This window comes from Pelophylax lessonae, assembly GCF_965119305.1.
Source record: "Pelophylax lessonae genome assembly, chromosome: 1".
Classification (NCBI taxonomy): Eukaryota; Metazoa; Chordata; class Amphibia; order Anura; family Ranidae; genus Pelophylax; species Pelophylax lessonae.
In genome coordinates, this window is record NC_138768.1 from 373,347,785 (window position 1) to 373,375,756 (window position 27,972).

At 40.0% G+C, this 27,972-nt stretch overlaps 1 protein-coding gene across 1 annotated transcript; it reads right to left on the reverse strand.

The window, feature by feature from the left end:
* Positions 1-2,431: 2,431 nt before the first annotated feature.
* On the reverse strand, positions 2,432-26,130 carry LOC309545722 (cytochrome P450 2J6-like; the record flags this gene model as incomplete). Its single annotated transcript, XM_082245057.1, has 9 exons — positions 2,432-2,610; positions 8,677-8,818; positions 8,964-9,148; positions 11,747-11,888; positions 12,926-13,102; positions 13,208-13,368; positions 13,590-13,739; positions 14,304-14,466; positions 25,960-26,130. 9 exons carry the CDS (start codon positions 26,128-26,130, stop codon positions 2,432-2,434), a joined length of 1,470 nt encoding a protein of 489 aa, XP_082101183.1.
* Positions 26,131-27,972: the final 1,842 nt, after the last annotated feature.

Sequence of the window (27,972 nt, forward strand, 5' to 3'; positions counted from 1 at the left end):
GCAATGCGGGAACCCTGCGAATCTACTGCGGGTTCCCGCATCGCATTCCCAGCGCAGGCAGTTCACACTGCCATATGCAAATCGCTGGGGGTGTCAATTCAAAGTTAACGACACCCCCAGATCAGTTCACATATCGCAGTGCGAACTGACATTCGGACATGAATCGGATCGCATAAGTGGGAACCACCATGCGATCCGATTCTGGTGCGGACCCAAAAAAGGGTCCTGTGCGTGTTTGTGCTGAATCAGATTAGAATTCCGCCATACTATCTGTATGGCTGAATTTGCATTGCACAGACATCGCATGTGATTTTCAGAGCAGTGCGCTCCGAATCACATGCGATGTCTGCCATCGCACTAATGTGAACCGAGCCTAATTTGTTAGAGTTCACATCCACTTTAAGTTGATAACAGAAATGTGATGACAGCATGCAAAAAGTCACATAAATGTACCTTACACTGCAATAATAACACAACATATGTGCTCATTGACTATACCCAGCACATTCCTTTTGATTCTTAAGAATAGTATTGGAAAAATGGCTGTGACAGTTATAAATCCAAAAAAAAAAGTACACATAGCAGTTTTGAGTGAAAAACATTTGTCCCTAAGGCAAACACAATTCCAAGCATTTTCAGTAAAAGTGTCAATGTTTAATAATGAAATCATATACGATTATAATATAAAGCTGACCATGGTCATACATGGAAAGATTTGTATCCATTACAACATAAAATTGTAAATTGGGATTGATTGCTTGTACTAATATGACAGCGTGTTTTGGAAAATTTCACTATGTAGTTGCTTTTTGCTTGCTTTATATTTATAGTCCTTTGAAATACTTATCAAATTAGTATATAGGTGTGGTGAGTACTGGAAAGTTTTTTCAGTAACTTGTTTGGACTAACAAACAACCACCGCAGGTCAACTGTGGCTCTTTCCAACAATAATGTAACACGTGTATTAATGAATGTCCTTTAGGCTCCATTCACACTTGTGCGACTTGTCATGCAAATTTGGACATCAAAGTCGCATGACAAGTCTTTCCCCATGTTGTCCAATAATAACCATTCATATGAGCAACTTAAAGTTGCAGCAACATCAAAGTAGTTCATGAAACTTGAGGGCCATAGACTTCAATATTAAACCTCAAAAGTTGCATGAAAGTCGTACCTTAGGCTTGGTTCACACTAGCCTGACTCCAAAGTTGCAAGACTTTCAGTGCAACTTTGGAGTCCGAATTTGATCTGACTTTGATGTGACTTTTTACACTCTGTGGCATTGAAGTTGTCTCAAAGTAGGACCAAATAGTGCAGCAGGAACCTTTTCTAAAGTAGGACAGACTTGTTTAGTATCAGTCAAGACAGCTCTCATAGGGAAACGTTGAATTTCACATGTCCTGAAATGTGCAACAGTTATTCAGTATCACTGGTCAAATCCAAAGTCGTATCCAAGTCTCACCCATCCAAAGTTGCATCAAAGTTGCGCTCCAAAGTCGCCGCAATTTTGGAGTCTTACAAGTGTGAATGGAGCCTTAGTTATTGGAAGAAAGGTTTACTAAGGACTGAGCAAAGCAGATGTGTTTACCAAACTCTACTTATCACCAGCAGCAGTGGGATTGATTTACTAAGGGCAATTAGATGGTTCACTTTGCAAGGGAATTTTCCTCAGAGCTAATTAACTGTGGTGAAATTTCACATTGCAAAGAAAACCCAATCACATGCAAGAAAAATAAAACATCCTTTTTTCTTGTCTAGTATGGAAGCCAGATCGCACACTGTCTATGTTAACAATGTAAAGCTAGTCCAAAGATTGGCTTCAGTTCAATCTCCCCCAACTGCCGAGCACCATCTGATGCGTTTCACCCTAATAGAACTTAATCGTCTATGATTAAGCCCTATTAGGGTGAAATGCATCAGAGGGGCGCTTCATATGGGAGGAGATTGAGCTGGAGTCAATCTTTGGACTAGCATTACATCGTTGACATAGACAGTGTGCAGTTCTGCTTCTATACTGTATGATTGATTACTGAGCTAGATACGCTCAACTTGGGGGAACTGGCACCTGGCAGCAGTCATTAGAGTCCAGCGGGGGATACACACAATCACACAATAGCTTTTGAGCTGTGCTTTTTGTCTACATGCCCTGAAGCAATTTAACTTGCACCTGATTGGATGATGGAAGTCAGTGGACCTTCACCTCATTCACTAAGCTCTGATAATTTCCCTTGCAAAGTGAGCAGTCAACTTTCAAAGAGACACCTAACCTATATAAATGCAGTAGTGTTATGCAGTTTCATTTTTCAGACTATATTGTTGCTGCCTGGGTAGATTAATATGCAAACCTGCAGCTAGCAATCTCCTGGTCTGCCAGGCCCTTTAGTAGTCACACAGTCTTCTATGGGTAACAATGCACCTGTATTTCCAAAAACTATCGAGGTATAGCACAAATCTTGTATGGATGAGGCTGTAGGGTCAACTTAAAGACATATTTGGTGTTCACCTCTGTTACTCCTTTTGGACGATGAAAGCTGAAAGATCGCATAAGAGTGGTAAAAATAATAAAGAGCTCATACCGGGCAAGCTGCTCCCCGAGACATACCCGGGCACCTGTAAATGAGAAAAAAAAGGACCTTTACTGAAAATTCAACAGTTTAGTAATGTACATTACTAGATAATTCGCCCTTCAATTCTGCACTGGTGAAAGTATCAGTTTAAACCTATTGGATACCCAGCACTTTAGGTTCTGGCAGGTTTGACATATTGGAACATTCCTGTGCTCTGGCTTGTGTCAGAGAGGAAGTAGGTAATGCAGGACTGCGTAGGGAAGCCTGATGTGAATTTATTTTATAATATACCCATGTCTCTTGAGGAGTTGTACAAGATCATTTGTTCAGAGTGCTTCACAGGGTAGGGGCCTGTGTTTGTGTGTCACGACTTTTGCATTGCTATACAAGTCTAAGACAATGCAAAGCCTGCTTGAATTAGGTCAAATGCAGATCACAAGGAGATCTACTGCAGGTCAAATGCACCTGTCCATAAATTCTAAATGATCTCACAAGTGTCTTAAACTAATGTTTAATCAATGCCATAAACACAAGCCCAAAGTAGGGCAGTTTTTTAATGTTGATAGCCTAAGACACCATGCACACTGGGCATTTTGCCCTGGTGCTTAGCGGCTGATGCAGGAAGCAGCTGTGCTATCCAGCCCCTATGGCAATAGCTCATCAAACTCTACGGGAGGATGACAGCTGCTGCGGCTGGAAAGGGCTGGGAGGTGTTTCTAGCTGTACTTACATTTAGTGAAGTATGTGGCCAGGGATGAACGCCCAAAATGCAAGTTGTGTGCATTCTGGGGGTTCATCCCTTGGAAAATACTGCACTAAACGGAAGTACCACTGAGTGTGCCACACAAACCTGTACATCTGCAGCAGCTGTCATTCTCTCATACAGTCTGTCGACAGTGGTGCTGAGTGGCACAACTGTGTCTTCTGCCAGTGACTAAACACCCGATCCACATGCATAGAGGCTAAATGGCCAGTGTGCATGGGGTCTTAAGCTGTCAACATTAAAGAAACTGCCCTGCTTTTGGCTTCTGTTGATTGCTCAAGACTGAATGCCTAGAGAACCAGTCTATAGGCTTAAAGCCCAAATCACGATAGTTAATAGAAAATACACCCTAGCAGCGGGACCCCCCCCCCCCCACACTGCAAGTGTTAAAACGCAATTATGTCTATAGGAGAGTTGAAGAGACTCTACCAATTACCCCTTACATTCCGCTGTAGCTGGCTCCAGCTTTCTCCTCCTCTGTGGGCAGAGCCTTGGCATCACCACATACAATGTGGGAAAATGAACCCTGTATGACATGCTGAAGAGGCTGAAGTGGCCAGTTGCAGATTACAGAACAAGCTACTGGGGGGACGGTTTACAGAGCTCGAAGGGGCCTGCTGGAGTGAGGAGCAAGGTGAATATTTACCCATTAAAGTGGTTATAAAGCCTAAAGTTTTTTTTACCTCAATGCATTCTATGGGGGGGGGGGGGGGGGGGGAGCCAGGAGCACTGGCAGTGGACCTGAAAAGAGGAGGATTGATGCTGTTCTGTGCAAAACGATTGCACGGTGCAGGTAGTTTAAAAAACAGGAAGCTTTAATATCACTTTTCATTTTCCAGGTCACAACCGCTTCAGTCTCACTGAGCATTGATATATGCCTTTTGGGACTAGTTTATCCCCTAGCCCCAACTAGGGCTCTAAGAGTACTATTAGGACTCCTATTATTTTATGCAAGGTCAATTCAGCCTTAGTGCTCTTTAAATTCACATATACAGTATCTCACAAAAGTGAGTACACCCCTCACATTTTTGTAAATATTTTATTAAAGCTATTCATGTGACAACACTGAAGAAATGACACTTTGCTACAATGTAAAGTAGTGAGTGTACAGCTTGTATAACAGTGTAAATTTGCTGTCCCCTCAAAATAACTCAACACACAGCCATTAAGGTCTAAACCGCTGGCAACAAAAGTGAGTACACCCCTAAGTGAAAATGTCCACATTGGGCCCAATTAGCCATTTTCCCTCCCCGGTGTCATGTGACTCAGTGTTACAAGGTCTCAGGTGTGAATGGGGAGCAGGTGTGTTAAATTTGGTTTTAATCGCTCTCACTCTCTCATACTGGTCACTAAAAGTTCAACATGGCACCTCATGACAAAGAACTCTCTGAGGATCTGAAAAAAATAATTGTTGCTCTACATAAAGATGGCCCAGGCTATAATAAGATTGCCAAGACCCTGAAACTGAGATGCAGCACTGTGGCCAAGACCATACAGCGGTTTAACAGGACAGGTTCCACTCAGAACACACCTCGCTATTGTCGACCAAAGAAGTTGAGTGCACGTGCTTAGTGTCATACCCAGAGGTTGTCTTTGGGAAATTGACGTATGAGTGCTGCCAGCATTGCTGCAGAGGTTGAAGGGGTGGGGGGGGGGGGGTGGGTCAGCCTGTCAGTGCTCAGACCAAACACCACACTCTGCATCAAATTGTTCTGCATGGCTGTCGTCCCAGAAAGAAGCCCCTTCTAACATTCATACATACACCCACTAGGACCAATTGCACAAGAAAGCCCGCAAACAGTTTGCTGAAGATAAGCAGACTAAGGATATGGATTACTGGAACCATGTCCTGTGGTCTGATGAGACCAAGATAAACTTATTTGGTTCAGATGGTGTCAAGCGTTTGTGGCGGCAACTAGGTGAGGAGTGGAAAGACAAGTGTGTCTTGCCTACAATCAAGCATGCTGGCGGGAGTGTCATAGTCTGGGGGTGCATGAGTGCTGCTGGCACCGGGGAGCTACAGTTCATTCAGGGAACCATGAAAGCCAACATGTACTGTGACATACTGAAGCAGAGCATAATCCCCTCTCTTCAGAGACAGGGCTGCAGGGAAGTATTCCGACATGATAACGACCCCAAACATAGCTCCAAGACAACCACTGCCTTGCTAAAGAAGATGAGGGTAAAGGTGATGGATTGGCAAAGCATGTCTCCAGACCTAAACCCTATTGAGCATCTGTGGGGCATCCTTAAATGGAAGGTGGAGGAGCGCAAGGTCCCTAACATCCACCAGCTTCATGATGTCATCAGGGAGGAGTGGAAGAGGACTCCAGTGGCAACATGTGAAGCTCTGGTGAATTCCATGCCCAAGAGGGTTAAGGCAGTGCTGGAAAATAATGGTGGCCACACAAAATATTGACACTTTGGGCCTAATTTGGGCATTATAACTTATGGGTGTTCTCACTTTTGTTGCCAGCGGTTTAGACATTAATGGCTGTGTGTTAAATTTTTTTGAGGGGGCAACACTGTTCTACAAGCTGTATACTCTCTACTTTACATTGTAGCAAAGTGTAATTTCTTCAGTGTTGTCACATGAAAGATATAATAAAATATTTACAAAAATGTGAGGGGTGTACTCACTTTTGTGAGATACTGTACATCTAGGAGTTGTCCAGAAAAATGTTCTAAAGGTTTGGGAAGTTTGGCTTATCTCAGCCTCTACCAATGCCTCACCAGATTCTAGGCTAGACCCCAGTACCTCAAATGATTTGTAAGGAGAGGATCAAGTCTAAAGCTGTGGTCTGCTCTACATATCATACTGAAGCTGCTCCAGTGCAAGCTCACCCATGTCCCGAGAGATGCAATTGGATGCTTTCCTAACTGGTTTTGCACATGTATGTTTTCCTGCCTTGAACTAAGTGCACCTGATTGTTTAAAGTAGAACCCCACACATTAGGGGAAGTTGCGCTTTAAGGCCTCCTCCCCTGCTCCTCTTTGAAATTTGGCATTTTTTATTTTGGGGGGGGGGGGGGAGTGAGTACCTGGTTTTGACAGGCTCCCACTTCTGCTCGGATCGCTCAGGCAATCGGAGTGGAAGTTCCCCTTCCTCCCTCCATTCCTGCAGTCTTCTGGGACACGTCACAGGTCCTGGAAGACTGCGAAATTGTTCAAAAAAAAAAGAAGGGCAGCGCGAGTCATACATGCGCAGTGGGCACATGGCTGTGAAGCCACAAGCTGTCACAGCCAAGTGCTCAAAGTTAAGATGCTAGCAATGAAGACCAAAGACGGTTCCCAGTGCCCCCTTGGGTGAGCACAACGCTTGATTCTTGTACAGGTAAGTGTCTGTTTATTAAAAGTCAGAAGCTACAGTTTTTGTAGCTGTTGACTTTATAATTTTAGAAAACCAGCTGGAGCTCCTCTAAGTTCTAGACTTTCTTTTTTTTTAGTACACTGTGTAAGTCTGATGTACTGTGCAAGCTATTGTATGCCCAATTGGCTCTGTTTTGTACAGTTATTAAAAAAAAAATGATCAATGAATAATAATTTGGAAAAAACATATTTGCTTAAATAGAACAGAAGTTGTTTATTTTACAATTTCAGCTGGAGCCTCGTCTACTACAATGGTCCATTGCTGCATAACAATGACATTTGAATTATTTTAGCTGTAGTCGTTTTAATTGCATTTACTACTGTTATAGTTATAGCAGCTGAATACGGTGTTAGAATGTTAGTGCACCAAGCTTTTGAGTTTAAAATATTTTCAGAGAGAATGTTTGAACATTTTCCTAGGCATCTATTTATGTATAGCTTTGCTGCTGATATCTGAATAGTGAAATGCAGGGATAATGGGAACAGCGCCGGGACAAGATCATCCAGCGCCCAGGGGAAAACGACACCCCTTTCCTCCATTTATAATGTGCAACTTTAGAGGGTCCTACACTCAGTAAATCATTGCGCCCAGGACCTTGTTCCAGCCCTGAATGGGAATACAGTATATGTATTTTCCTACCTACTGTTGTACCTACCAGCTGGAATTACCATAAATACTGATGCACACTTATGCAGATTTCACAAGAAGGGATTTGGTTGCAGCAGAGTATATAAAAATGAAAACTTTTTTTTTTTTATTGGTTATGGATAGAATGGTAAGGGGTTATTTGTATTGATGTCTGTGTCCCTGCTGGGATAATTTACTCTTCTATTTGTACTGGTGACCACTGTCAGCTGCACTGAAAGCGAGAAAAAAGGCAAACATTTGAGCTGTTATCAGAACAGAAATAGGGTATAAAACTTCCAGTTACGACACTTGTTCTGGTTAGAACTAAAATGCACTACACATGTTTCTGTCTGATTGTACAGTCTGTTTTAGATCTACCAACAACTTTGTAGTGCAAGAGTTTGCCTGATTCGATGGAGATCAATTTTATAGATTAGGTAGGCCCTTATATTACATTGCATTGGTTAAATTGATTGACAGAGATTATATGGTCAGATTTTTATGTGTAGTGTGAGTCTAATTGGGCATTTCCCTAACTTTAGAGAGGTATCCTCTTCTTCCTGTTGTATCTACAAGACAGATAGTGTAAAAAAAAGAAACCTGAGGTGTTGACCATCTCAACTTTATCTAAAAAAGCCTTTGGCTTTAGATATACTTTAAATGTCACCCATTATTTGAAATGTGGCACAAAGGGCAGCTCTTCTACTACAAGATGTTGGTGCTGTAGCAAAATAATATAAAGACACCTTATACATGTCTATATGTCAGAGGAGCCCCTCTCTAGAGAAAGTGTAGAACAAAACATTTGACTTTTTTTTTCTAGATCTTCCCCTTAAAAAGGGGTGGAAAATAGAGTTTTGCACACTTTGGCATTTGGACACTAAATGGTATGACAGAACTTAACTAGGGATTCACAATCTGTAACACTGAAAAGAAAGGCTATTTTGTAACAACTAGATTGAATAAAATAATTCACTGGGTCAAGACAACTAATCAGGTGCCTTATTTGCTAACCTGGTAAAATGTTTTCCTTAGACATAGAAGACTGCTATAGTTTTTTTTTAAGGCTTTTTTTCCCCTTTATGTTCACCGGATACTCCTACCAGTAACACACTTTCTGTCTACTTCTCCAATACACTGTTGGGAAGGGTTCCGTAGTTTAAAGACGATAGCTGAGAAAGTCAATACCATTGTTTGAGATATTAGTTCTGTGCACAGGGAGTTACAGGGACATTAGAATTCTGGCATGGTCAACAGGTGTTTTCCCTACTTGGGCTGAAAATGTTCTTGTTGCCCTCAAAAAGAATAAAGGACACTACTCTCCTGCTTAAAATTTTGTAGGCACCTACCTGCAGAAAAAGGCAAAAATGCCTCATTTACTGAAAACTTCCCATCTTTGTCCAGAAAGTGATGTGGGTTGAAATGATGAGGAGTATCCCAGTATTCAGAATCATACAGCACAGTATCCAGGTTGGGAAGAACCATTGTATTCTTGAAGGATGAAATTATAAAAATAAAAAAAAAATTACAATCATTGCTCCAAAATGTATTATGTAATAAAAGATTTGTATACTAAAAAAACTGCCTTAGAAAGGTGATGACACAGAATACGAATTCAAATTTACCAAGCTCTCACCTTGGGCAAAGAGTAGCCACAGACATTCACATTTCTTATGCAGGTTCTTGCAATTCCCACGGCTATTATGTTCCCATAACGTTGAATCTCATGAATGACCGCATTAGTGTAATGAAGCCGCTTCCTGTCTTCATAGTAAATTACAGATCCATTAAGTACAGCATCCAGCTCCTTGTGCACCTTCTCTGTGACAAGAATTGTTTTAATTATACACAATAATATAATTAGCATACAGTAGGCATATTAAACATAATGTAGTTTACCTCATTTGTGAAAATGTTTTACATAATTTATTGTGTCCACAGCCCATCAAACAGATTTGGCCTTTTCGGCAGAAAATAATATCCTTATCATTTTGGTCTTAATATATGTAACACAAAGTGGTGCCTATGAGGTGTATTTGGTGATATGGATCTTGGAAATGCTCAAAAGACATTTCTGGGACTACTTTTATTGTATGCTAGGAAAACTGTAGCATTACTCTGGATTTCCACAGTACCCTTGCATATTATTGCCTACAAAAGACTGGTGAATACTGTCCTCCCTTTCTATAGGATAATATATGGGGCCAGAATTTGCCTATCAAATATACCAAAATTTGTAGGGACAACATCATCTACAACCAAATCGTATTCATCACACTATTCATAGCACTGCTTTTTCTGTCATATGGTTTCTGTTAGACCATCAAGGCATTCATGTAGAAGAGAGAAGGCAGTTTCTCCTGTTGTCAATATCTACAGTAGATTAAGAACACCTTCACAACTGCACACTTTTCTGGTGCTCTTTTTATAAAGTTGGCAATAGATGGTTCATTTTCAGCAGGCTGAATGAAAAAAAAGAAAAGAACACATTCCTCCATCCACCTAAGCAAGGTTTATGACAGAATCCCCCTTGCTGGCACATTGCATTCTGACAATGGCTCCCACTACTACCTATGTGTCCAGTTAGGAGAAAAAGGTGTGGGGGGGGGGGGGGTCGTAGTCCTAGCTACAGAAAATGTTTTACCTTAATGCAGAGAATTCAGGTAAAAAAAAAAGAAAACTTTAAGCCTTTAGAACCACTTTAATGTTATTTCTAAAAATTATTGTTCAATTGTTATATCAACAGCTTGCTTATCACACCAATCTTGCAAAAGCTGTAGATCTGAAAATAAATTATTTCAGGGGTTCCCGAGAGCTCAGACTTTTTGCTGAGGGTTTCTTCAAGCTAAACATGTTAAGAAACCCTGATTTAGAGAATTGTGTTTACAATCTAGTTAGAAGTAATATAGCAACAGCGTTGGATTTGGAGGGGAGTACACTCCTTTACAATTTCTTTTTAAAGCGGTTGTATCCTTACCAAAAAAACAAAAAAAACAAACAAACCCTGCATCGCATACTAGCTCATTATGAAATACTGTACTTACCTTAAAATGAAGCCCCGCCTGGACACCGCTGAGGGAGCTGTCATGTTCCCTCGGCGTCTCTTCCGGGTTCGGCCGCTCCGGCGCTGTGAGTGGCCGGAGCCGCGATGCCGTCTCTTCCACGCATGCACGCGGGAGTCACTTTTCAGCAAGGAGCCGGCAAAGAGCTCTGAAGGTCCGCCGGACCTTCAGAGCGTATGCACTGCTGGTTTCAGCGGCTACATGCAGGGAGAATATCTCCTAAACCTTGCAGGTTTAGGAGATATTAATTGTACCTACAGGTAAGTCTTATTATAGGCTTACCTGTAGGTAAAAGTTAAAAAAGCGACGATACTTCCGCTTTAAATGTGTAGTTGATAATAAAGCAGCAATTGCACAGTTTTTTTTTTTAGGTGTTTTTACTGTAGTTATAAAAACAAGAATTATATACAGTATATCACAATATTAAGATTAAATAGTTACTATTAGGAACAATATTGGGTTAAATTATACTTATGGCCAGCTTTTTATTGTTATGTTTACAGTTCTTAATCTTTTTGTCTAAACTTGTGAATCCTGCCATCATATGTTGCCGTTACATATATCTACTGTTTTGCACGATGTGGATAATTGTACCATGTAAGGGAAAATTTGCATTTATTGATAAACATTTTATATTACTAATACTAATATAACAATTCTAGGGAAGCCAGAAGCTTTTGTAATTTTAGTGTAGCACTACCCACCATCAGGGACTGATGTAAATTTACAATATAGCATAAATAAAAAACTGCATAAATTGTTGGCGCTATATAAATATTTTTACTAAAATAAATAAATACCATACATTTACCTGAAAAAAATTATATATATATATATATATATATAATATATGTATATATAGTATTTTGGAAATCTTAACATGATAAAGTAAAGATGTATACAAACAAATGGTAAGAAATATCAGCGCTCAACCCTATCAGATAGCAGCTGGACACTAAAAACAGGCACAGAAACAAAACCTGGGTAGCAAAAGTATAAACAGTAGAACAGTGCAGCGCTCTAAAATAATAAAACACAATGGAATAAAATCGCAGCTAAAATCGCAGATAAAACACAAAAGCAAAGTCCATCTATAAGAGCCAGATCAAAGGTCGGGTAAGAAGAATCAAAAAAGGTAGTGGGTGTAATAGTCCTTATAAGGTGCAAAGTATACAAACAAGATATATTCCCTTTAATGAACATTAAACTATGATGAGGTGAAAGGGGAAAGTAAATAGAAACACTTGAATGTGTTTGACTGCAAAAACATGTCTGGTAGTCAATCATCCGGAAATATTATTATAATTTTTTTTTTTAGTCAGCAAAATATGTGACTTTTTGTCATTTTTGTACTCACTTTGTACATCAGGATAAGCCACCATGTATAATAAAGCCCACTGCAAGGTGGTGGCTGTGGTTTCAACCCCTGCCATAAAGAGATCAGTGGCCAGTATAATCAGACTGTTCTCATCAAAGGTGGATTCTTTTTCCCCTGCTGTCTAGGAAGATACAAGTGAGATTTCATGAAAAAATCTTCCCCTTTAAAATGTATATAAAGGCACTCAGAAAGAACATTACAGAAAATACATTGTACTTAACAGTCATCAACTGCACCTTGAATTACTTTATAGAGCATAGCAATACAGATTTTATTTTTAACTTTATAAAAATAGACATGTAAGGCAAACATGCAATTTAAAGTTCAACTCCAGTTAAAAAAAGTGATTGGGGTCTGTGCTTTCCGGTCTGCTGTGAGGATGTTCACTTAGCAAAGTCAATGTTCACTTTGGTTTTTGTTCGCACATTTGTAATTGATTAAAGTGAACACATCCTCAACTTATTTCATAAGGTTAGTTAACATTCACTCTGCAAAGTGAACATTTACATTGCTAAGTGAACATTCTCCATGTCTTTAGTAAGTCACCCACAATATCAGTACTTCAGTCATTTCTGAGGCAATGACCTGGAACAAGTATTCAGGTCAAGAGTTCTGACTTCACTATGACTGTCTAATCTCCATGTTTGTTGCAGGTCATTAACTCTGAAAGTACCAAAGCTGCAGACAGCCAGGCAATTAGTGTTCTTAGAAAGAGGTCAGCGATGGTAGCTTCCATTTTACTAACAGTATAGGTTTCTTTTCATGGACACCACAAAATCCATTTACACACACACCAGTGTGAAAACACCACAATTCTTCATGACACATAAATTCTCAGAACACAAGATGTACTTTTTTAAAGGCTGTATTGTAAACCCTTACGTAACTGAAGTAAATTTATGTACAGACTGCCCTCCTATGGGTCCCTTTGCAGTCCACTGCTCTTAATTCTCATTTGTGGTACCTAAGTAGTATTTGTCAGCTGCAACGTGCCTGAATCTCCCTTCAAATAATTATCTACCCAAGTAATCATTAGTATATTTATTGGGCATATTACTGAAAAATGTCAAACCTGTGTAGTGATAATAGTTTACACATTTAAATAAATATCTTTCAACATCTAAATAAATACATAAATAACAGTGGCTAATTTTCTACTTTTAAAATGTGGGCCAGGTAATAGTCGATGACATCTTGAGGTTCCTCTAATGATCCATTTTCTTTATGCATTCGGATTTCATTGTTGGTAAATTGATGTAAGTATTCCATAATTGCAAAGGCTTTCTGATGAGGGCCAGGTAGATGTTTCATCAGCCATGGAAAAGAATCGTATAGCTGGGCAAAAAGTAGGCATGATTATTATTATTAATAGTATGTGCACATCAGCCAACTAATTCAAGCTCAGAATAAAAAGCAAGACCCAACTTTATTTATACTTACCCTTGCCCATGCTGACCCAATGCTTTCAAGAAGATCATGACTGCATTTCACCAATTTCTGGAAAATCCCATCATCAATAGAAAAACGGTGTCCAAAAACTACAGCAGAAATAACATTTGCCACAGAATAAATGATCATCATTGAAGGATCAAATGGTGCTCCTAAATCAGATAAAAAAAATGTTTAATTTTTCCAGTTACTTCTCAGTACTAAAAGGCAATAACCAATAGCAGTCTTTTCTTAAATAATGTCATGCCTGTATTATAGCATTAATTTATTACCTACCAGTGAGATACAGTATATTCAGTTGCTTCAATGGTTCTGGTATATATAAAAACAGTAAAAACTATAGGCTATTCTAGACCAACCCCATTTGACTAACCATTCTTGGCTTTAAATGACTCCATTAGGCAGAAAGCCTCTTCTTGTATTCGTGACTCCAGGCCACATTTTCCAAGTCCTAAGTTTCTTAGGGTCATTAGCCCAAAACGTCTATGTTGTTTCCACATGTGTCCATTAGAGGTGACTATACCTATTAAGAAAGGGGGAATTCATTCATAACCTGATGTGAAAATTGATACTTTAGTTATATAGGAAGAAAGCTTCATAGACAGGATAGTTGCAAAGGATTTTAGCAAGATTCATTTCTATTGATAATACATGCAACACTTTGTCCTATAGGTAAAACAAAGTTTTTAATATGAAAAGTAGACAGGAGGTTTTTCACAAAGGACACAGTCTGTATCTGAGGAACATGAGGACTGTAGTTCTGTGATCATAAATTGTGTTATATGTCCCATGATGCACCAGAGCCTCCAAGTTTCTTGGTTGTATCTCATAAAGGCTGTATAGTAGCACTCCACAATGATGAACGTATGAGTCTTATACCTTTCAACTGTATGCATCAATATACGTTGATGTCCTGTTTCCTTCCTTCTATTTGCCTTTCCAGTTACATTCCATGAAGTATATTTTTTACTCTTTATATGTGCTTTTTCATTAAAAAGACGCAAGCAGACAAGAATACTCATTGCCATGATGTAAAACGTTCAATATACTTCGGACTCTGTATGTATACTGGGAAATACATTTTTACCTTTACCACCAAGAAGGGCCCCTAAAAAGCCAGCCACAGGGCGCCCTGACAGCTCTTCAGAATGAGACACAATGCCATCTTTTACAGCTTTGCAGCCACTCAGCACCACTAGTGGGGTTTCACCAAGCCACACTGTATAGATGTTTCCATAGAGTTTAGCAAGCTGTGAATGAGAAAAACACATTTCATTATTTAACTTGTCAGAAATCTATACTCAAGTCACACTGTGCTTTCTGAATGGTCCCGCTGCCTTATGGGACCTGTGTGTGTCTCTCAGAAGGCGGCGGGGTGGGGGAGGAGGAGGAGGGGCCCCAAATGACGTAGGTTGCTGCAGCGCCTTTACACAGAAGTGGGATTATGTACCTGTTTTTGACAGGTATCCACTCCCCCCTCCCCCATCCCCCCCAAAAGGTGCCAAATATGGCACCAGAGGGGGGGGGGGGAGGAAGCAGTAAAGCAGAGCTTCCACTGTTGGGTTGAACTTGACTTTAAAGTATTACTAAACCCACAACAGTAAAATCAGTCTGTATATGCAGTAACACATGCTTGTTATACTCACTGTGGGACCTAAGGGGTTAATTCTCTGCATTGTGCAAAAAGGCTGTTTGATCCTGTATTATCTGATCTTCTCCTTCTTCCACAGTCCCCAATCAATCTCCTGATTGAGCATGTGCAGAGTGTTCGCTAGCTTCTGTTCTGTTTGGTGTGTTTTGCTAGAATGTTTTTTCTTGAGAGAGTGCAAGTGATCAGCACAGGGCCAATCAGCCCTGTCCAGACAGAGGGTCAGGGGTCATGCAGCCTTTTAGGACAGTCAGAGCAGAATGGAAACTCCTCTTACAAGCTTTAACCAGATACTGATAGAAGTCACAAGACTGCTATATACTGATGATGAGAAAAGGTATTTAGCAGTTTATATTTACTAAAACTAAATCATTTGCATGTTCTGTGTAATGTGGGAGACCAGATATAGTGAATGCAGGGTACTGGGTTTAGTAACACTTTAAATATAAATACATGGCATGTGACTTTTAGTAGTGTTTTAGATTTTATGTGTATTATGATATGAAAACATCACATTATACGATAAACTTGACCTTCAGAGCTTTGATTAGACTTGAGGGAAAATTGTGGACCAATTTCAATGTTTTTCCCCCTCTATTCAAAGAACTTAAAAAATCCTAAATTGAAAGTTAAAACTCTGCAAAGCTGCAACAGATACAGGATCTTTTTGAGGCTGTGATCAATTACAATGGAATGGTCGGGGACCTTTTATAGGGGCACCTATCAATAATAGTTTAATAAATATATGATGGTTGTACAATATTTGTAAACATAAAGAAAAGCCTGGATATATTAAAGTGTATGTTAAGGAAAAAAAAAATTATGCAGTATATATATTTCCCATGTTTTATTCCCTTTTGGAACTTGCAAATAGAGAATATTAATCTGCCAGTAATGAACTCAGCCCTTAAAGCCAAATTTCAGAAATCGAGTGAGGTCCCTTCGAACTGCAAGGGTTAAATGCTCGTTTAGACTAGGGGCAATGGAAAAAGAAGTAAATACTTACCCCACTCCTCGCTCCAGGGCCCTTCGAGCTCTGTGACCCCCTGCAGCCTGCTCTGTAAGATGAATCTGGCTCCGGTAGCACTCCAGAACTCCAGCTTCCCCAACATACAATATTGCTGTATAATATTAGTTGTATACAATAAAGCTGTATAATATTTCATGACGCAAAGGCTCTGCTGAAAGATTAAAGCTTTGGACAGAGCAGGAGCATACTGGAGTGGGGTATAAGGTAAGTGATAGAGCTTCTTCCTCTTTTCTTTCATTAAACTCTTGCAGTGTGTGTGTGTGTTGGGTCAAACTGCAAGGGTGGATTTTCTAATCTTCTCGGAGTTTGTCTTTAAGCTGTTTTTGAATGGCAACACCAAAGATTTTTGTGGACTAAAGCTGGCCATGCATGGCTGACTTTTTTTTATCCAGCCAGAGGCCTGAACCAAAGAACTGAACTGATTCCCCCATTCACACATTTGGGGTGAATGCAGAAATACTAAGCACAAAAGGATAAAGGGAAGGCACAACAGCCTTGTGCATTATCCAAGACAAATTGATAAGAAATGCAAAAATAATATTATCACAAACTCTGCTGAACATAAAGCCTATAGCAAATCTCCAAAAGAACAACAAGAACTGATGGCACCCCTCCATTGAAACCAAACGGGTATCCCAGAGTTTTACAGACACTAACGTATTTCGGGCCATCCCCTTTTCTTTGGAGCTCAAGCAGGTGTCCCAGAGATCTGCAGATGCGTTTCAAGGGTGTCCCCTCTTCTTCAGAGTTTCACAGGAGGGGTGCTGTCAGTTCTGGTTGTTCTATTGGAGATTTGGTATAGGTTCAGCAGAGTTTGTGAGTTTATTCCTTTTACATTTCTAATAAATTTTGCCTTGATAAATTTACAAGGCTGTTGCACCTTTCCCTTTTGCTTTTGTGCTTAGAGTTCAGGGATTTTCCAGTCCGAAGAAGGCAGCAAGGCCAAGTAGTTTTCAGAAGACCGAGACTTGGGTGATGTGCTGAGGATGCCTTGAGTATAGAAAGAATCTCTCCAAAAGGAATGGTGCTGCACCTACAGTTGTGCTCATAAGTTTACATACCCTGTAGAGTTTGTGATTTCTTGGCCATTTTTCAGAGAATATGAATGAGAACACAAAACCTTTTCTTCCACTCATGGTTAGTGCTTGGCTGAAGCCATTTATAATCAACTGTGTTTACTCTTTTTAAATCATAATGACAACAGAAGCTACCCAAATGACCCTGATCAAAAGTTTACATACCCCAGTTCTTAATACCGTGTATTTCCCCCTTTAACATCAATGACAGCTTGAAGTCTTTTGTGGTATTTGTGGATGAGGCTCTTTATCTTCTCAGATGGTAAAGCTGCCCATTCTTCCTGGCAAAAAGCCTCCAGTTCCTGTAAATTCTTGGGCTGTCTTGCGTGAACTGCACTTTTGAGATCTCCCCAGAGTTGCTAAATGATATTGAGGTCAGGAAACTGAGATGGCCCTTCAGAACCTCCACTTTATTCTGCTGTAGCCAATGACAGGTCCACTTGGCCTTGTGTTTAGGATCATTGTCATGTTGGAATGTCCAAGTATGTCCCATGCGCAGCTTCTGGGTTGATGAATGCAAATTTTCCTCCAGTATTTTTTGATAACATACTGCATTTATCTTGCCATCAATTCTGACCAAATTTCCTGTGCCTTTGTAGCTCACACATCCCCAAAACATCAGCGATCCACCTCCGTGTTTCACAGTAGGAATGGAGTACCTTTCATCATAGGCCTTGTTGACTCCTCTCCAAATGTAGCATTTATGGTTGTGGCCAAAATACTCAATTTTGGTCTCATCACTCCAAATGACTTTGTGCTAGAAGGTTTGAGGCTTGTCTGTGCTGTTTGGCGTATTGTAAGCGGGGTACTGTGTGGCATTTGCATAGTAATGGCTTTCTTCTGGCGACTCGACCATGTAGCCCATCTTTGTTCAAGTGCCTCCTTTTTTGTGCATCTTGAAACAGCCACACCACGTGTTTTCAGAGAGTCTTGTATTTCACCTGAAGTTATTTGTGGGTTTTTCTTTGCATCCCAAACAATTTTCCTGGCAGTTGTGTCTGACATTTTAGTTGGTCTACCTGACTGTGGTTTGGTTTCAACAGAACCCCTCATTTTCCACTTCTTGATTAGAGTTTAAACACTGCTGATTGGCATTCTCAATTCCTTGGATATCTTTTTAAATCCCTTTCTGTTTTATACAGTTCAACAGTTCATTAATAAGAATCCAGAAACGTCAGTGCAGCACTGGATGAAAGATGCAAGGGTCTGTCAGGAGTCCAGAAACTCATTGACCTTTTATAAACACACACTAATTACAAGCAAACAGATCACAGGTGAGGATGGTTACCTTTAATAGCCATTCAAGCCCCTTTGTGTCAACTTGTGTGCATGTTATCCGGCCAAAATCACCAGGGTATGTAAACTTTTGATCAGGGTCATTTAGGTAGTTTCTGTTGTCATTACAATTTAAAAAGAGTAAACACAGTTGACTGATAATAAATGGCTTCAGCCAAACACTACACATGAGTGAAAGAAAAGTTTTTGTGTTATCATTCATATTCTCGGAAAAATGGCCAAGAAATAATAAATTCCGCCAGGGTATGTAATCTTATGAGCACAACTGTAAGTGCAGAAGAAATATTGTGATTTTTGGTGGATGAAGGAATCCTCTCCACTGTGTCATTGCATTGTGACAGAAGGACTTCCCCCGCCGTCAGAATACACTAACCCGCACTGTAGCCGATTGGCTGCATGAGCTGATCGAAGCAAAATTTTCCAACCAGCTGTTTCCTGAGAAGTTAATTGAAAGAGAACAACTAGAGATGGATCAAAATTTGACCAGTTCCTGCAAATTATGCTAAATTTCGATCTACGGTATGTGTGGCCAGCCTAAGTGTTATCAGCCCTGCTCAGTGTCTTTCTAAATTACTCAACCACTCCCAATCTTTGCAACATAAATACAACATTATTCTGTGGTCCAAGGTAAGACTAGGAGGGGCAGTTGAATTTCTGACAAGATCAACAGTTTTGTTTGCATTTATCAATCAGAACTAACAAAATGCTTCCAATAGTATATTAAAACAGACTAAAAGGAGCAAGCAAGAGAAGTTCATTGTTACGGATTACATATACTTTAAATGGCAGAAAGAATTGCAACTATTTCTGGACATCAGATTCAGCACAAAGGTGGATCAATCATTTGGTTGAAGTGAAACAATATTTTGCGTCCTCTCAAAACAAATATTGCAAATGTAAAATACATTCTTTAAAAGACTGTGCCTCTTGCAATATTCATCCCAGTACATCTCTATCATGACCAATTGCACGCTACAAAATTCTGTTATATGTTAATAATTGTATCACAAAGTACAGTAGAAATTTATGAAACTCTCTGTACATTCAATTTATAAAAACAGTTGGGTCAGAGATCGAATGTAGGAATATGGAGACATGGAAAGAATATGGAGATATGGGACTTATTTCCTGTTCATTGAGGGACAAAGCATTAAGAGACAATTGGGTTATACTGCTGTCCATATGAAGATTGGCAAACCAAAAGACAGTTGTCAGTTTGACAAAACCACTCCCACTCTCAGCATGACTCAGCTTTTTGCTAGTGTCCTAGGAACAAGGACATCTCTCTGTTGAGAAATGATTGCCTTTTTTTTACAAGATTACCTATTTTTATTACCACTAAATTCTCACCCACTGCCACGCTTAGATACTCAAAAAACGGCTGCTGCTAACACCTCAATGAGGTTGATTTACTAAAACTGTTGAATGCAAAATCTGGCTTCTAACATCAGCTTGTTCAATTAAGCTTTAGCAAAAAAAAAAAAAAGCCTGGACGCTGACTGGTTTCTATGCAGAGCTGCACCAGACTTTGCATTCTCCAGTTTTAGTAAATCCAAAACCCAAAAGTGTTCCTGCACTCCATTAAATTGCAAAATAAATAGTAGTGTAGCCCTGGCTTAGTGTTATAAAGATACCACCGCTAAATCTTAAACCAATCCGCAAAGTGGTCAAACAATAAATAATCTCCAGCCCTTCTATTACAAAGACCACTAGCCTCTCACATATTGGTTAGGACTTTTGTACAGGGTGTCTCTAATGTAGTTCCTCGTGAGCAACAACCTGTGACTTTGTGAGATTTAGCTGCACTTCACAAACCTCCTTTTGAACCTATCAGGGTCCAGGGATATTCCTCTTTTTACTCTTTTTCACAAGGTTGCATTCCTTGCTACCATCTCATGTCCAAGGCGTTTTTCATAGTTGGCGGTCATGTCCTGTAAAGACCTGTTGCTCATCTTACACATGGGCAAGGTGGTGTTGAGACCATGATCCTCCTTCCTAAGATGGTTTTGGCTTTTCACCTCAAAACAAGCCATTGTTCTTTCATCTCTCTGTCCAGCTACAGTACATCAGAATACAATTTTACTGTCTGGATGTATTTTGTACTATTTGGGTTTACTTCTTTGCTTTTACTTGTATTAGGAAGACTAACTCTCTTTTTGTCATTCCTGATGTTCTCCATAAAGAAGAGTCAGCTTCTTGATTTGCTATTTCTTAGTGGCTAAGACAAACCATTTTTTTAAACTTATGGTCTTCCAACTTGTAAGCTCATAGGTTCCACCCTTTCCTGTCAAGGTGCACTTCACTAGTTCAGCATCAGGAAACGGTTTCCCAGACTTGCAAGGCTGTCACCTAGTTTTCCGTTCACATATTTTACCAGGTGAATATTCAGGTCTTATCTGATGACAGCTTTGGTCATAATGCTTACCTCCCAACTGTCCCGATTCCTGTGGGATTGTCCTGGGATTTAAACAACTCCCGGGGTCCCACAGACCCACCCCATAGCCCAGCTCTGGATGCTAGAATGCTTGCTACAGCTCCCAACGCTGGTATTAGACCTCCTGTCCAACATTTCACAAGCCACTCCTCCTCATGTCAGCAAAGATTGCCCTTATAAATTTACTTTAGTTCACAGTACATCATCCACAATTGTTTCTGCTCACCTCAGCCTCCTGCAACTTTTCATCCATTTCATTCCTCAGCAAATGGTACAGTCCACCCACATACCACAAATCCCTAAACTGTACTCGAACTGTTCTCACTAGGTCCCGCACACACAATTTTTCCAGTCAACACAGACTTTGCCCCCAACACTCCCCCTTCATCAGATTTCCTCCCCTTCAGTCATTGATTCACTTATCAATTCTGGTATACAGGTAGGTCGGTGCTGGTATATACTGTATGTGCAGCCCCTGAGTACCTAAGTTCGTTTGATATGGTTGTTGTGCATTTGACAATACTAGGAAGTTTTCTCATGCACTCCTTGATTTTATCCTCTGAGTCTTTTATTGACAAATATGTTATTTTCCATTTATTATTTTTCTCCTAAGGGGGGGGCTGATCTGGGATCTGATTACGTTAAGGGGCTGATCTAGGGTCTAAACATGTTAAACGGGGGTTTAAATATGTTAAGGGGGACTGACTAGGTTAGGTGGGGCCAATCTGGGGTCTGAACATGTTAAGGGGGGCTGATCTGAGATGTGAATATAGTGTTTTGTAAGGGGGGTGTGATCTGGGTCTGAATGTTAGGGGGGTGATCTAGGGTCTGAAAGTTAAGGGGGGCTGATTTGAGGTCTGGGTAGGTTTAGGGAGCTGATCTGGGGGGTCTGAATGTTAAGGGGTCTGAATATGTAAAGGGTCTAATCTGTGGTCTAAATAGGTTAAGGGGGCGGATCTGGGGTCTGGATATGTTTAGGGGGCTGATTTGGGGCCTGAACGTTAAGGGGAGGGCTGTTCTGCGGTTTGAATATGTTGGGGGGGGGCTGATCTCGAATTGGATTGTTAAGAGGGCTGATCTGGGGTCTAGATTTGTTTAGGGAGCAGATTTGGGGTCTGAATGTTAAAAAGGGCTGATCTAGAGTCTGAATATGTTAAGGGAGGATGGTCTGGGGTCTGAATATGTTAAGGGGGATGATTTGGGGTCTGAATATGTTAAGGAGGGCTTTATTAAGACCAGTGATGCTAGGGTTGATTTTCTTCTCACTGACCAGTGACACCAGGCATTTTTTTTACCATAGAGCAGGAATATGCAAACTGTGGCCCTCCAGCTGTGGCAAAACAACTAATCCCATCATGCCTCTGCCTATAGGTGTCGTGCTTGTGGCTGTCAGAGTCTTGCTATGCCTCATGGGACCTAAAGTTCTGCAACTTCTGGATGGCCACAGTTTGCATATACCTGTCATAGAGCATAAATGTAAGGGGCACTAGGTTCCAGAATCCTAACAGATGTACTTGGTTTACTGTGCTGTATGTTGCTTACTCCTGACCATCGTGTTTGGTGTTTCAGTAGTTGCTGGTTGGGAAGTACCTTTAGGTGATAGAATGAATTTCTTGAAGTTAGACTCAGATAGAAAGCATGTGTAATGGAAGAGTTTTGAAAAATGATATAAAAATGATTATATAAATGTTGTGTCTGCAAGAATAAAGCTTGTGACACAGTACAGACTATTTTGTGGGTACAAGTAATGCAGCAAATGTGTGCAGTGTATACCATGTATATGATGTGTATGTCCCTTAAAACCACAGCCAACATTTAGTGCTATTTAGCCACGCCCACTTTTTTTGCAGCTGCGTGTGAAAGTCTAAACTTGGGAGGCTATGTGTATGGGGAGCACTTTATTCACAGAGAAGGTCAATGAGTACTTGGGGGGGGGGGGGTGTGAGGAGGAATTTGTACAGAGGGGGACAGTGTGTGCAAAGGAAAAGGGGGGCAATGTGTAGGGAAGGACAATGTTTGTGCAGGGGATAAGGGAGAGAGTGTGTATATGGGGGAAAGTGTGCAGGGGAAAAGGGGAACAGTGTGTATATGGGGGATGTATATAGCTGCAAAAGGGGACAGTTTGTACAGTTGTCAAATGAAATTTGCTCCAAATCTCAGATTTCTTCTATCTATTTTATTTTTTTTTGCCAAAAAACATTTTATTGAAATCTTCCATCTATTAAGTGGCGCCCAATATTCAAGTTACTCCAACCATGCTCGTTTTTTGGCTCTGTACAAAGATTCAAAGGAAGACAAGCGCACAGCCGCCCTAACATAACATTTATATTGTAGACACAAAACAAGACTTGAGTAATAGTTGCACTCACATATTCCCGGATTGTATGGGCATGTACATTTAATATTCCCTTTCTACTCTCCTAGATGACCCAATTCAAGTAGCACGGAGCTCGATCACTGCTCCTGTGACATCTGCTGATGGAATCCAAGTCCTCCTCATATGGGGCCCCCGGCGTACTCGGCAGGGAGCGCATGCACGCGCGCTAGCTGACACAGTCACTGTAGGCAGGGACCTGAGGAAGGAGGCCCCACCTCCAAAACACATTGTCATAGCAACGAATGCGGGATGTACAGCTGACCCACTCCTCCCTCCCCATCATCCATAGCCTTCTGGGTAAGCTGCAATGTTCCTACCTACGTGACTGTGTCGGCTAGTCCGAACGCATGTGCACCCTGCCGAGTACGCTGGGGCTCCATGTGAGGAGGACTTGGATTCCAACAGCAGATGTCACAGGAACAGCGATTGAGCTCCATGCTACTTGAAGGGGCCAGCTAGGAGAGGAGAAGGGGAATATTAAATGTACATGCCCATACCATCCTGGAATATGTGAGTGCAACTATTACTCAAGTCTTGTTCTATGTTTACAATAAAACGTTAATATTCTAGGGCGGCTGTGAGCTTGTCTTCCTTTGAATCTTTGTATAGAGCTTTTGTCCACCACCCAGTGGAATTGAGGAGAGCTGCAATGACCTGGCACTAGGAAAGTTTTATATTTGTTTTAACATGACTACCTACCAGCCAACTCTGAAGGACAAATTGGTCAGCGCATGAACTGGTGAAAAATCTTTTTATACCATTTTTTGGCGCCTCGCTAAAGTGTCCCTCAGTCTCAAGTTCCAAAGTTGGGAGGTATGTAAGGTCCTTCAAGTAGCTTTTTGAGCTACAGGCAGTCACCGGCTTATTACTGTTGCCCACCCCTTAGGTGGACCGCTTTTGAATGTTCTTAATATCTCAATCTTGTGTCCCTTAATGAAATAGAAGGAAAATAGGATTTAAGATATTTATTGTAAAATATTTTTTGGAGTTCATTAACCTCCTTGGCGGTATTCGAACGCACAGTAAAAACAAATCATATGTAAATAGTTGGTTTGGGCTGCTCGTTCTTAAGAATTACATGCAAAATAATAGTACCGCTTTCAGCACCTAAAATCTGAAACAATCATACAGCCAGGGAGGTTAAAGAGCACAGGTCCCATCCCCCGGTATTTGTGAGTTTACTCCTAGAATATCTTTTCAACCAAAATGAAGAATGCTGTTAGTGTGAGGGGTTACACCAGGCTGGCCATTGTTTTTTTTTTTAGTTTGCCAGTATCCAAATCCCTTGCAGGCGGCAGTATAACCTAACTGCCTTTGAATCCTGTTTTGCTTAATAAAGTTACAAAAAATGATTTTACTGAGTACAAAACTATTTTTTTAACCTAAAGGACTGATGATCTACAGTGGGTCTAGTCTGGTCACTGTTGAAAACTTTTTTAGAACGAACTGGTCAAAATCATCCTTGTTGAGGAATTTAATGTTATATACTACTGTATATAGCGGAATATCAATAAACAGCAGCAGGGTAAGAGTAAAATTTTGATCAGCTATTTATAAGAAAAACACAGATCATATGATCCAAGCCAAATTTTTCATATACACCTAATCATATCTCAAAAGCAATTATAACCAACATGTAAAAATCAATAAGTGAACTTCCAGTGCTATCAAGCAAACACTTTAACTCTGCCAAAGACAGGAAGTTTACTCAGTTTATCTTAATAGGATTTTTTTTTAATGCAACTGTTTAACAATACTCTCACAAAACTTCTGGGCAGTACAACTTTATTGTTAGGCTCTACTCTTTATGTATGTTCCTGCACAGCAATAAGAAAGCACATGAACCAAAAAACACAATGTCCTCCATTTTTGCATGCTTAGATTTAAGGCTTTTCAAAGGATAAAAATTCTGATAAATATATGGCTTTAGCGAACTAGACAACTTGGTGCAAATGGTGATTGATAAATATTAATGCCACTCTGCAGGTAAGCCTCATCTTGGGAATCATTTCCAACTGCTATGCCTGTATAGAAAATGGATCTCTCCATTTTGGGAGGGCTGCAGTGGGGTTTTATATCTTCCTGGAACTTTCAGCTGAGCTACATACTGTATTTTAGATGCTGCTATTGATAATCCACCAGAAGCGGCAACAGCTTGTTTAGGTGAAAAGCTAGTGCAAGTCACAGCTCTACATTGTATAAGTAATTGCCCTGCAGGGGTCTTGGGATGCTTTAAGACCAGGGGTGAAGGATTACATTGTGTTTTATGCCCCCCTAAAAAAGCAGCATGTTCATAGAGTGTTTCACATGTGCATAGCATGTGGAAATCAGATGAGTAAAACAAAGTCGAAAAGTCAAAAATAGTTAAAACATGAGCTGTTACAGAAACACAGATGGAGAACTTGATTCATTAAGAATATCATAGTGTAGCTTACCAATTGATCTACACTTGCTTTCAGATAGAACCAAATTTCATATTTATATGTATTAAACACCGTGCAATATGAAAAAAAAAAAATGCAGTTTATTTTTATAGAAATACAAATAAAGAAATTGATTAATTAGGAATATCATGGTGTACCTTTTCAATGGATCTATACTTAGTGCAATGTGAAAAAAATGCTATTTATTTTTACAGAAATGCAGAATGATTTATTAAAAATATCATACCTTACCAATGGAACTACACTTGCTTTCAGATAGAACCAAATGTCATATGTATATGTATTAAACACAGTGTAATGTGGAAAAAATTTTATTTATTTTTAAATCTAAAAAAAGAACTCTTACCTCCAACACGTACATCTGTACGGTTTCTTAACTTACGTTTAAGATGAAATCTTTTTTTACCTCTTAAAAATTCACTCAGTACTGGCACATACCTGTCTAAGGGTCTCTGGTTGGAGCTGGAAATTCAGTGCCCACAAATTTCCAATAAAGGGTAAAGGGATGGGTCCAGGAGGAAGTTTTCTTGCTGCCCAGATGACTTTTAGATATTTGATAATTATCATACATCCCAAAAAGAGTAATACAAATTGACAGAGAATCCACATTTCTGGCAGTTACTGACAGTCTAGCATGGACTGTAGATCTGGTTACAAACAGGTTGCTGTGCCCTATTTCCTTTATATTAAATATTCCCACCTGTCTCTAGGTACCTGTTTTTCAGTGTAATCTATACACACGCCAGTCCTTCCCACTGTTTGCTTATTTGGATGTCATTCATTTAACTCATACAAAAGGGAAATATGCACTAAGAACTTAAGCATATATCAGAGGCTTCAAAATAGTTTTACATCCATATAATAGCATTGGTTTCATTAAACAATATAGAAAGTGAGTTTTTAAACAATGTCAATCACTGACAATTAAATAAGTATTTTGTTGTAAGTCACTAACATTGAAAATATCATTGCTTTCTAATTAGTAAGGTTTAAATACATAGTTTAGCATGGTTGTGTTACTCTTAGCAGACTAAATCTTTATTAAAATCCGCTTAGAATAACTGTAAAAAATTAAATCCCATTTAAGGGGAGTTCATTTTAGATTTTAGGTAGTTATATAATAGAATGGTGGAGGGGTACACTCTGTTATGCTTTTATTGCTCTCTAATCAGGTTTCCTCTCACTTCCTGTACAACTTATAAAAAAAGGATGTAAAGGAAAATCTCTTAGCTGACACAAAGACAGGAACAAACATGGCAGAGTGTCTAACCCTTCTAAACTGTACTATAAAGTGTGATTTTCTGCTGTCAACATCCTGGTGGAGAGATTTACTTACCTCTCAGAGTGACCACATAGAAGGTGACAGGAAAGCTTCCTACCTGAACATAAACCATACTAAAACAATGGCAGAACATCTGCCATTAGTATACAGTTTATGATTAACTGTTAAATCTCAGTTTGCAGCAACATAATTTAAAGTGCTTGTAAACCCCCCCCCCCAAAAAAAAACCCCAAAGATCCTGTTTCTTTAAGGCATGCTGTATAACACAGTGCTCGTGCTATGTAATTTTTCCCTTCCTATCTTGTAAACAGCCTGGTTGATCCTGCCAGTTATGGTGTCCTTCTGTGTGTACCGACCACGGTAATCATGGCTGCAGATCCATGATTACCATGATCAGTTTACGTGCTTCCGTCATCCCGCTGCTCTACTCTGACAGTCTCTCCCTCTCCCTCCCTGTCAACATAAGAGCGGCTCTCTTCCTCACACCTCCCACCGCTATTCAGCTGCATAATGCAGCAAATATACCTTTTTATCCTGCCATTACCTACTGTGTATGTTTTTATTTAAATAAAAAGGCTAAATACCTTTTCCCATAAAGCCGCTGTGCAGTCAGGTAATCCCCCTGTGCTTGCCGGCCCCCATCTATGGAGAGAAACGGGAGGGGCTGAGATCCCCCTGTGCTGGCCAGCTTCTCTCCATAGTTCGGGGTCGACTCAGCACAGGGGGATCATCTGACTGCACATCTGCTGCGTAAGAAAAGGTATTTATCCTTTTCATTTAAAAAAACAAGTACACTGTTAACGCCAGAGTACCTGGAGGGGATACTTGTAAAGTCACATAGTGACTTTACAATCACTTTAAGGTCCAAAAGTCCTTTCCTAGAGCTCTGGTCACCCAATTTCTATTCCGTTATGTTGCAGTAGATATTTTGCTCATAGTTTTATATTACAATCAGTTTGGTCCCTGTAATATAACCACAAGCATACTTAAGACTAAATTAGACTGATATTTTGATAACATAAACTGAATTAAAATGTACTAATAAACTTGATTCCTATTAAAATTCACATGATTTATAAATCTATGGCTACCAGCACATTTACTGCACATTGAATATGATCATACAAGTGCATCTGTTCAAATAAAAAATTAATTCTTATCCAATCAGT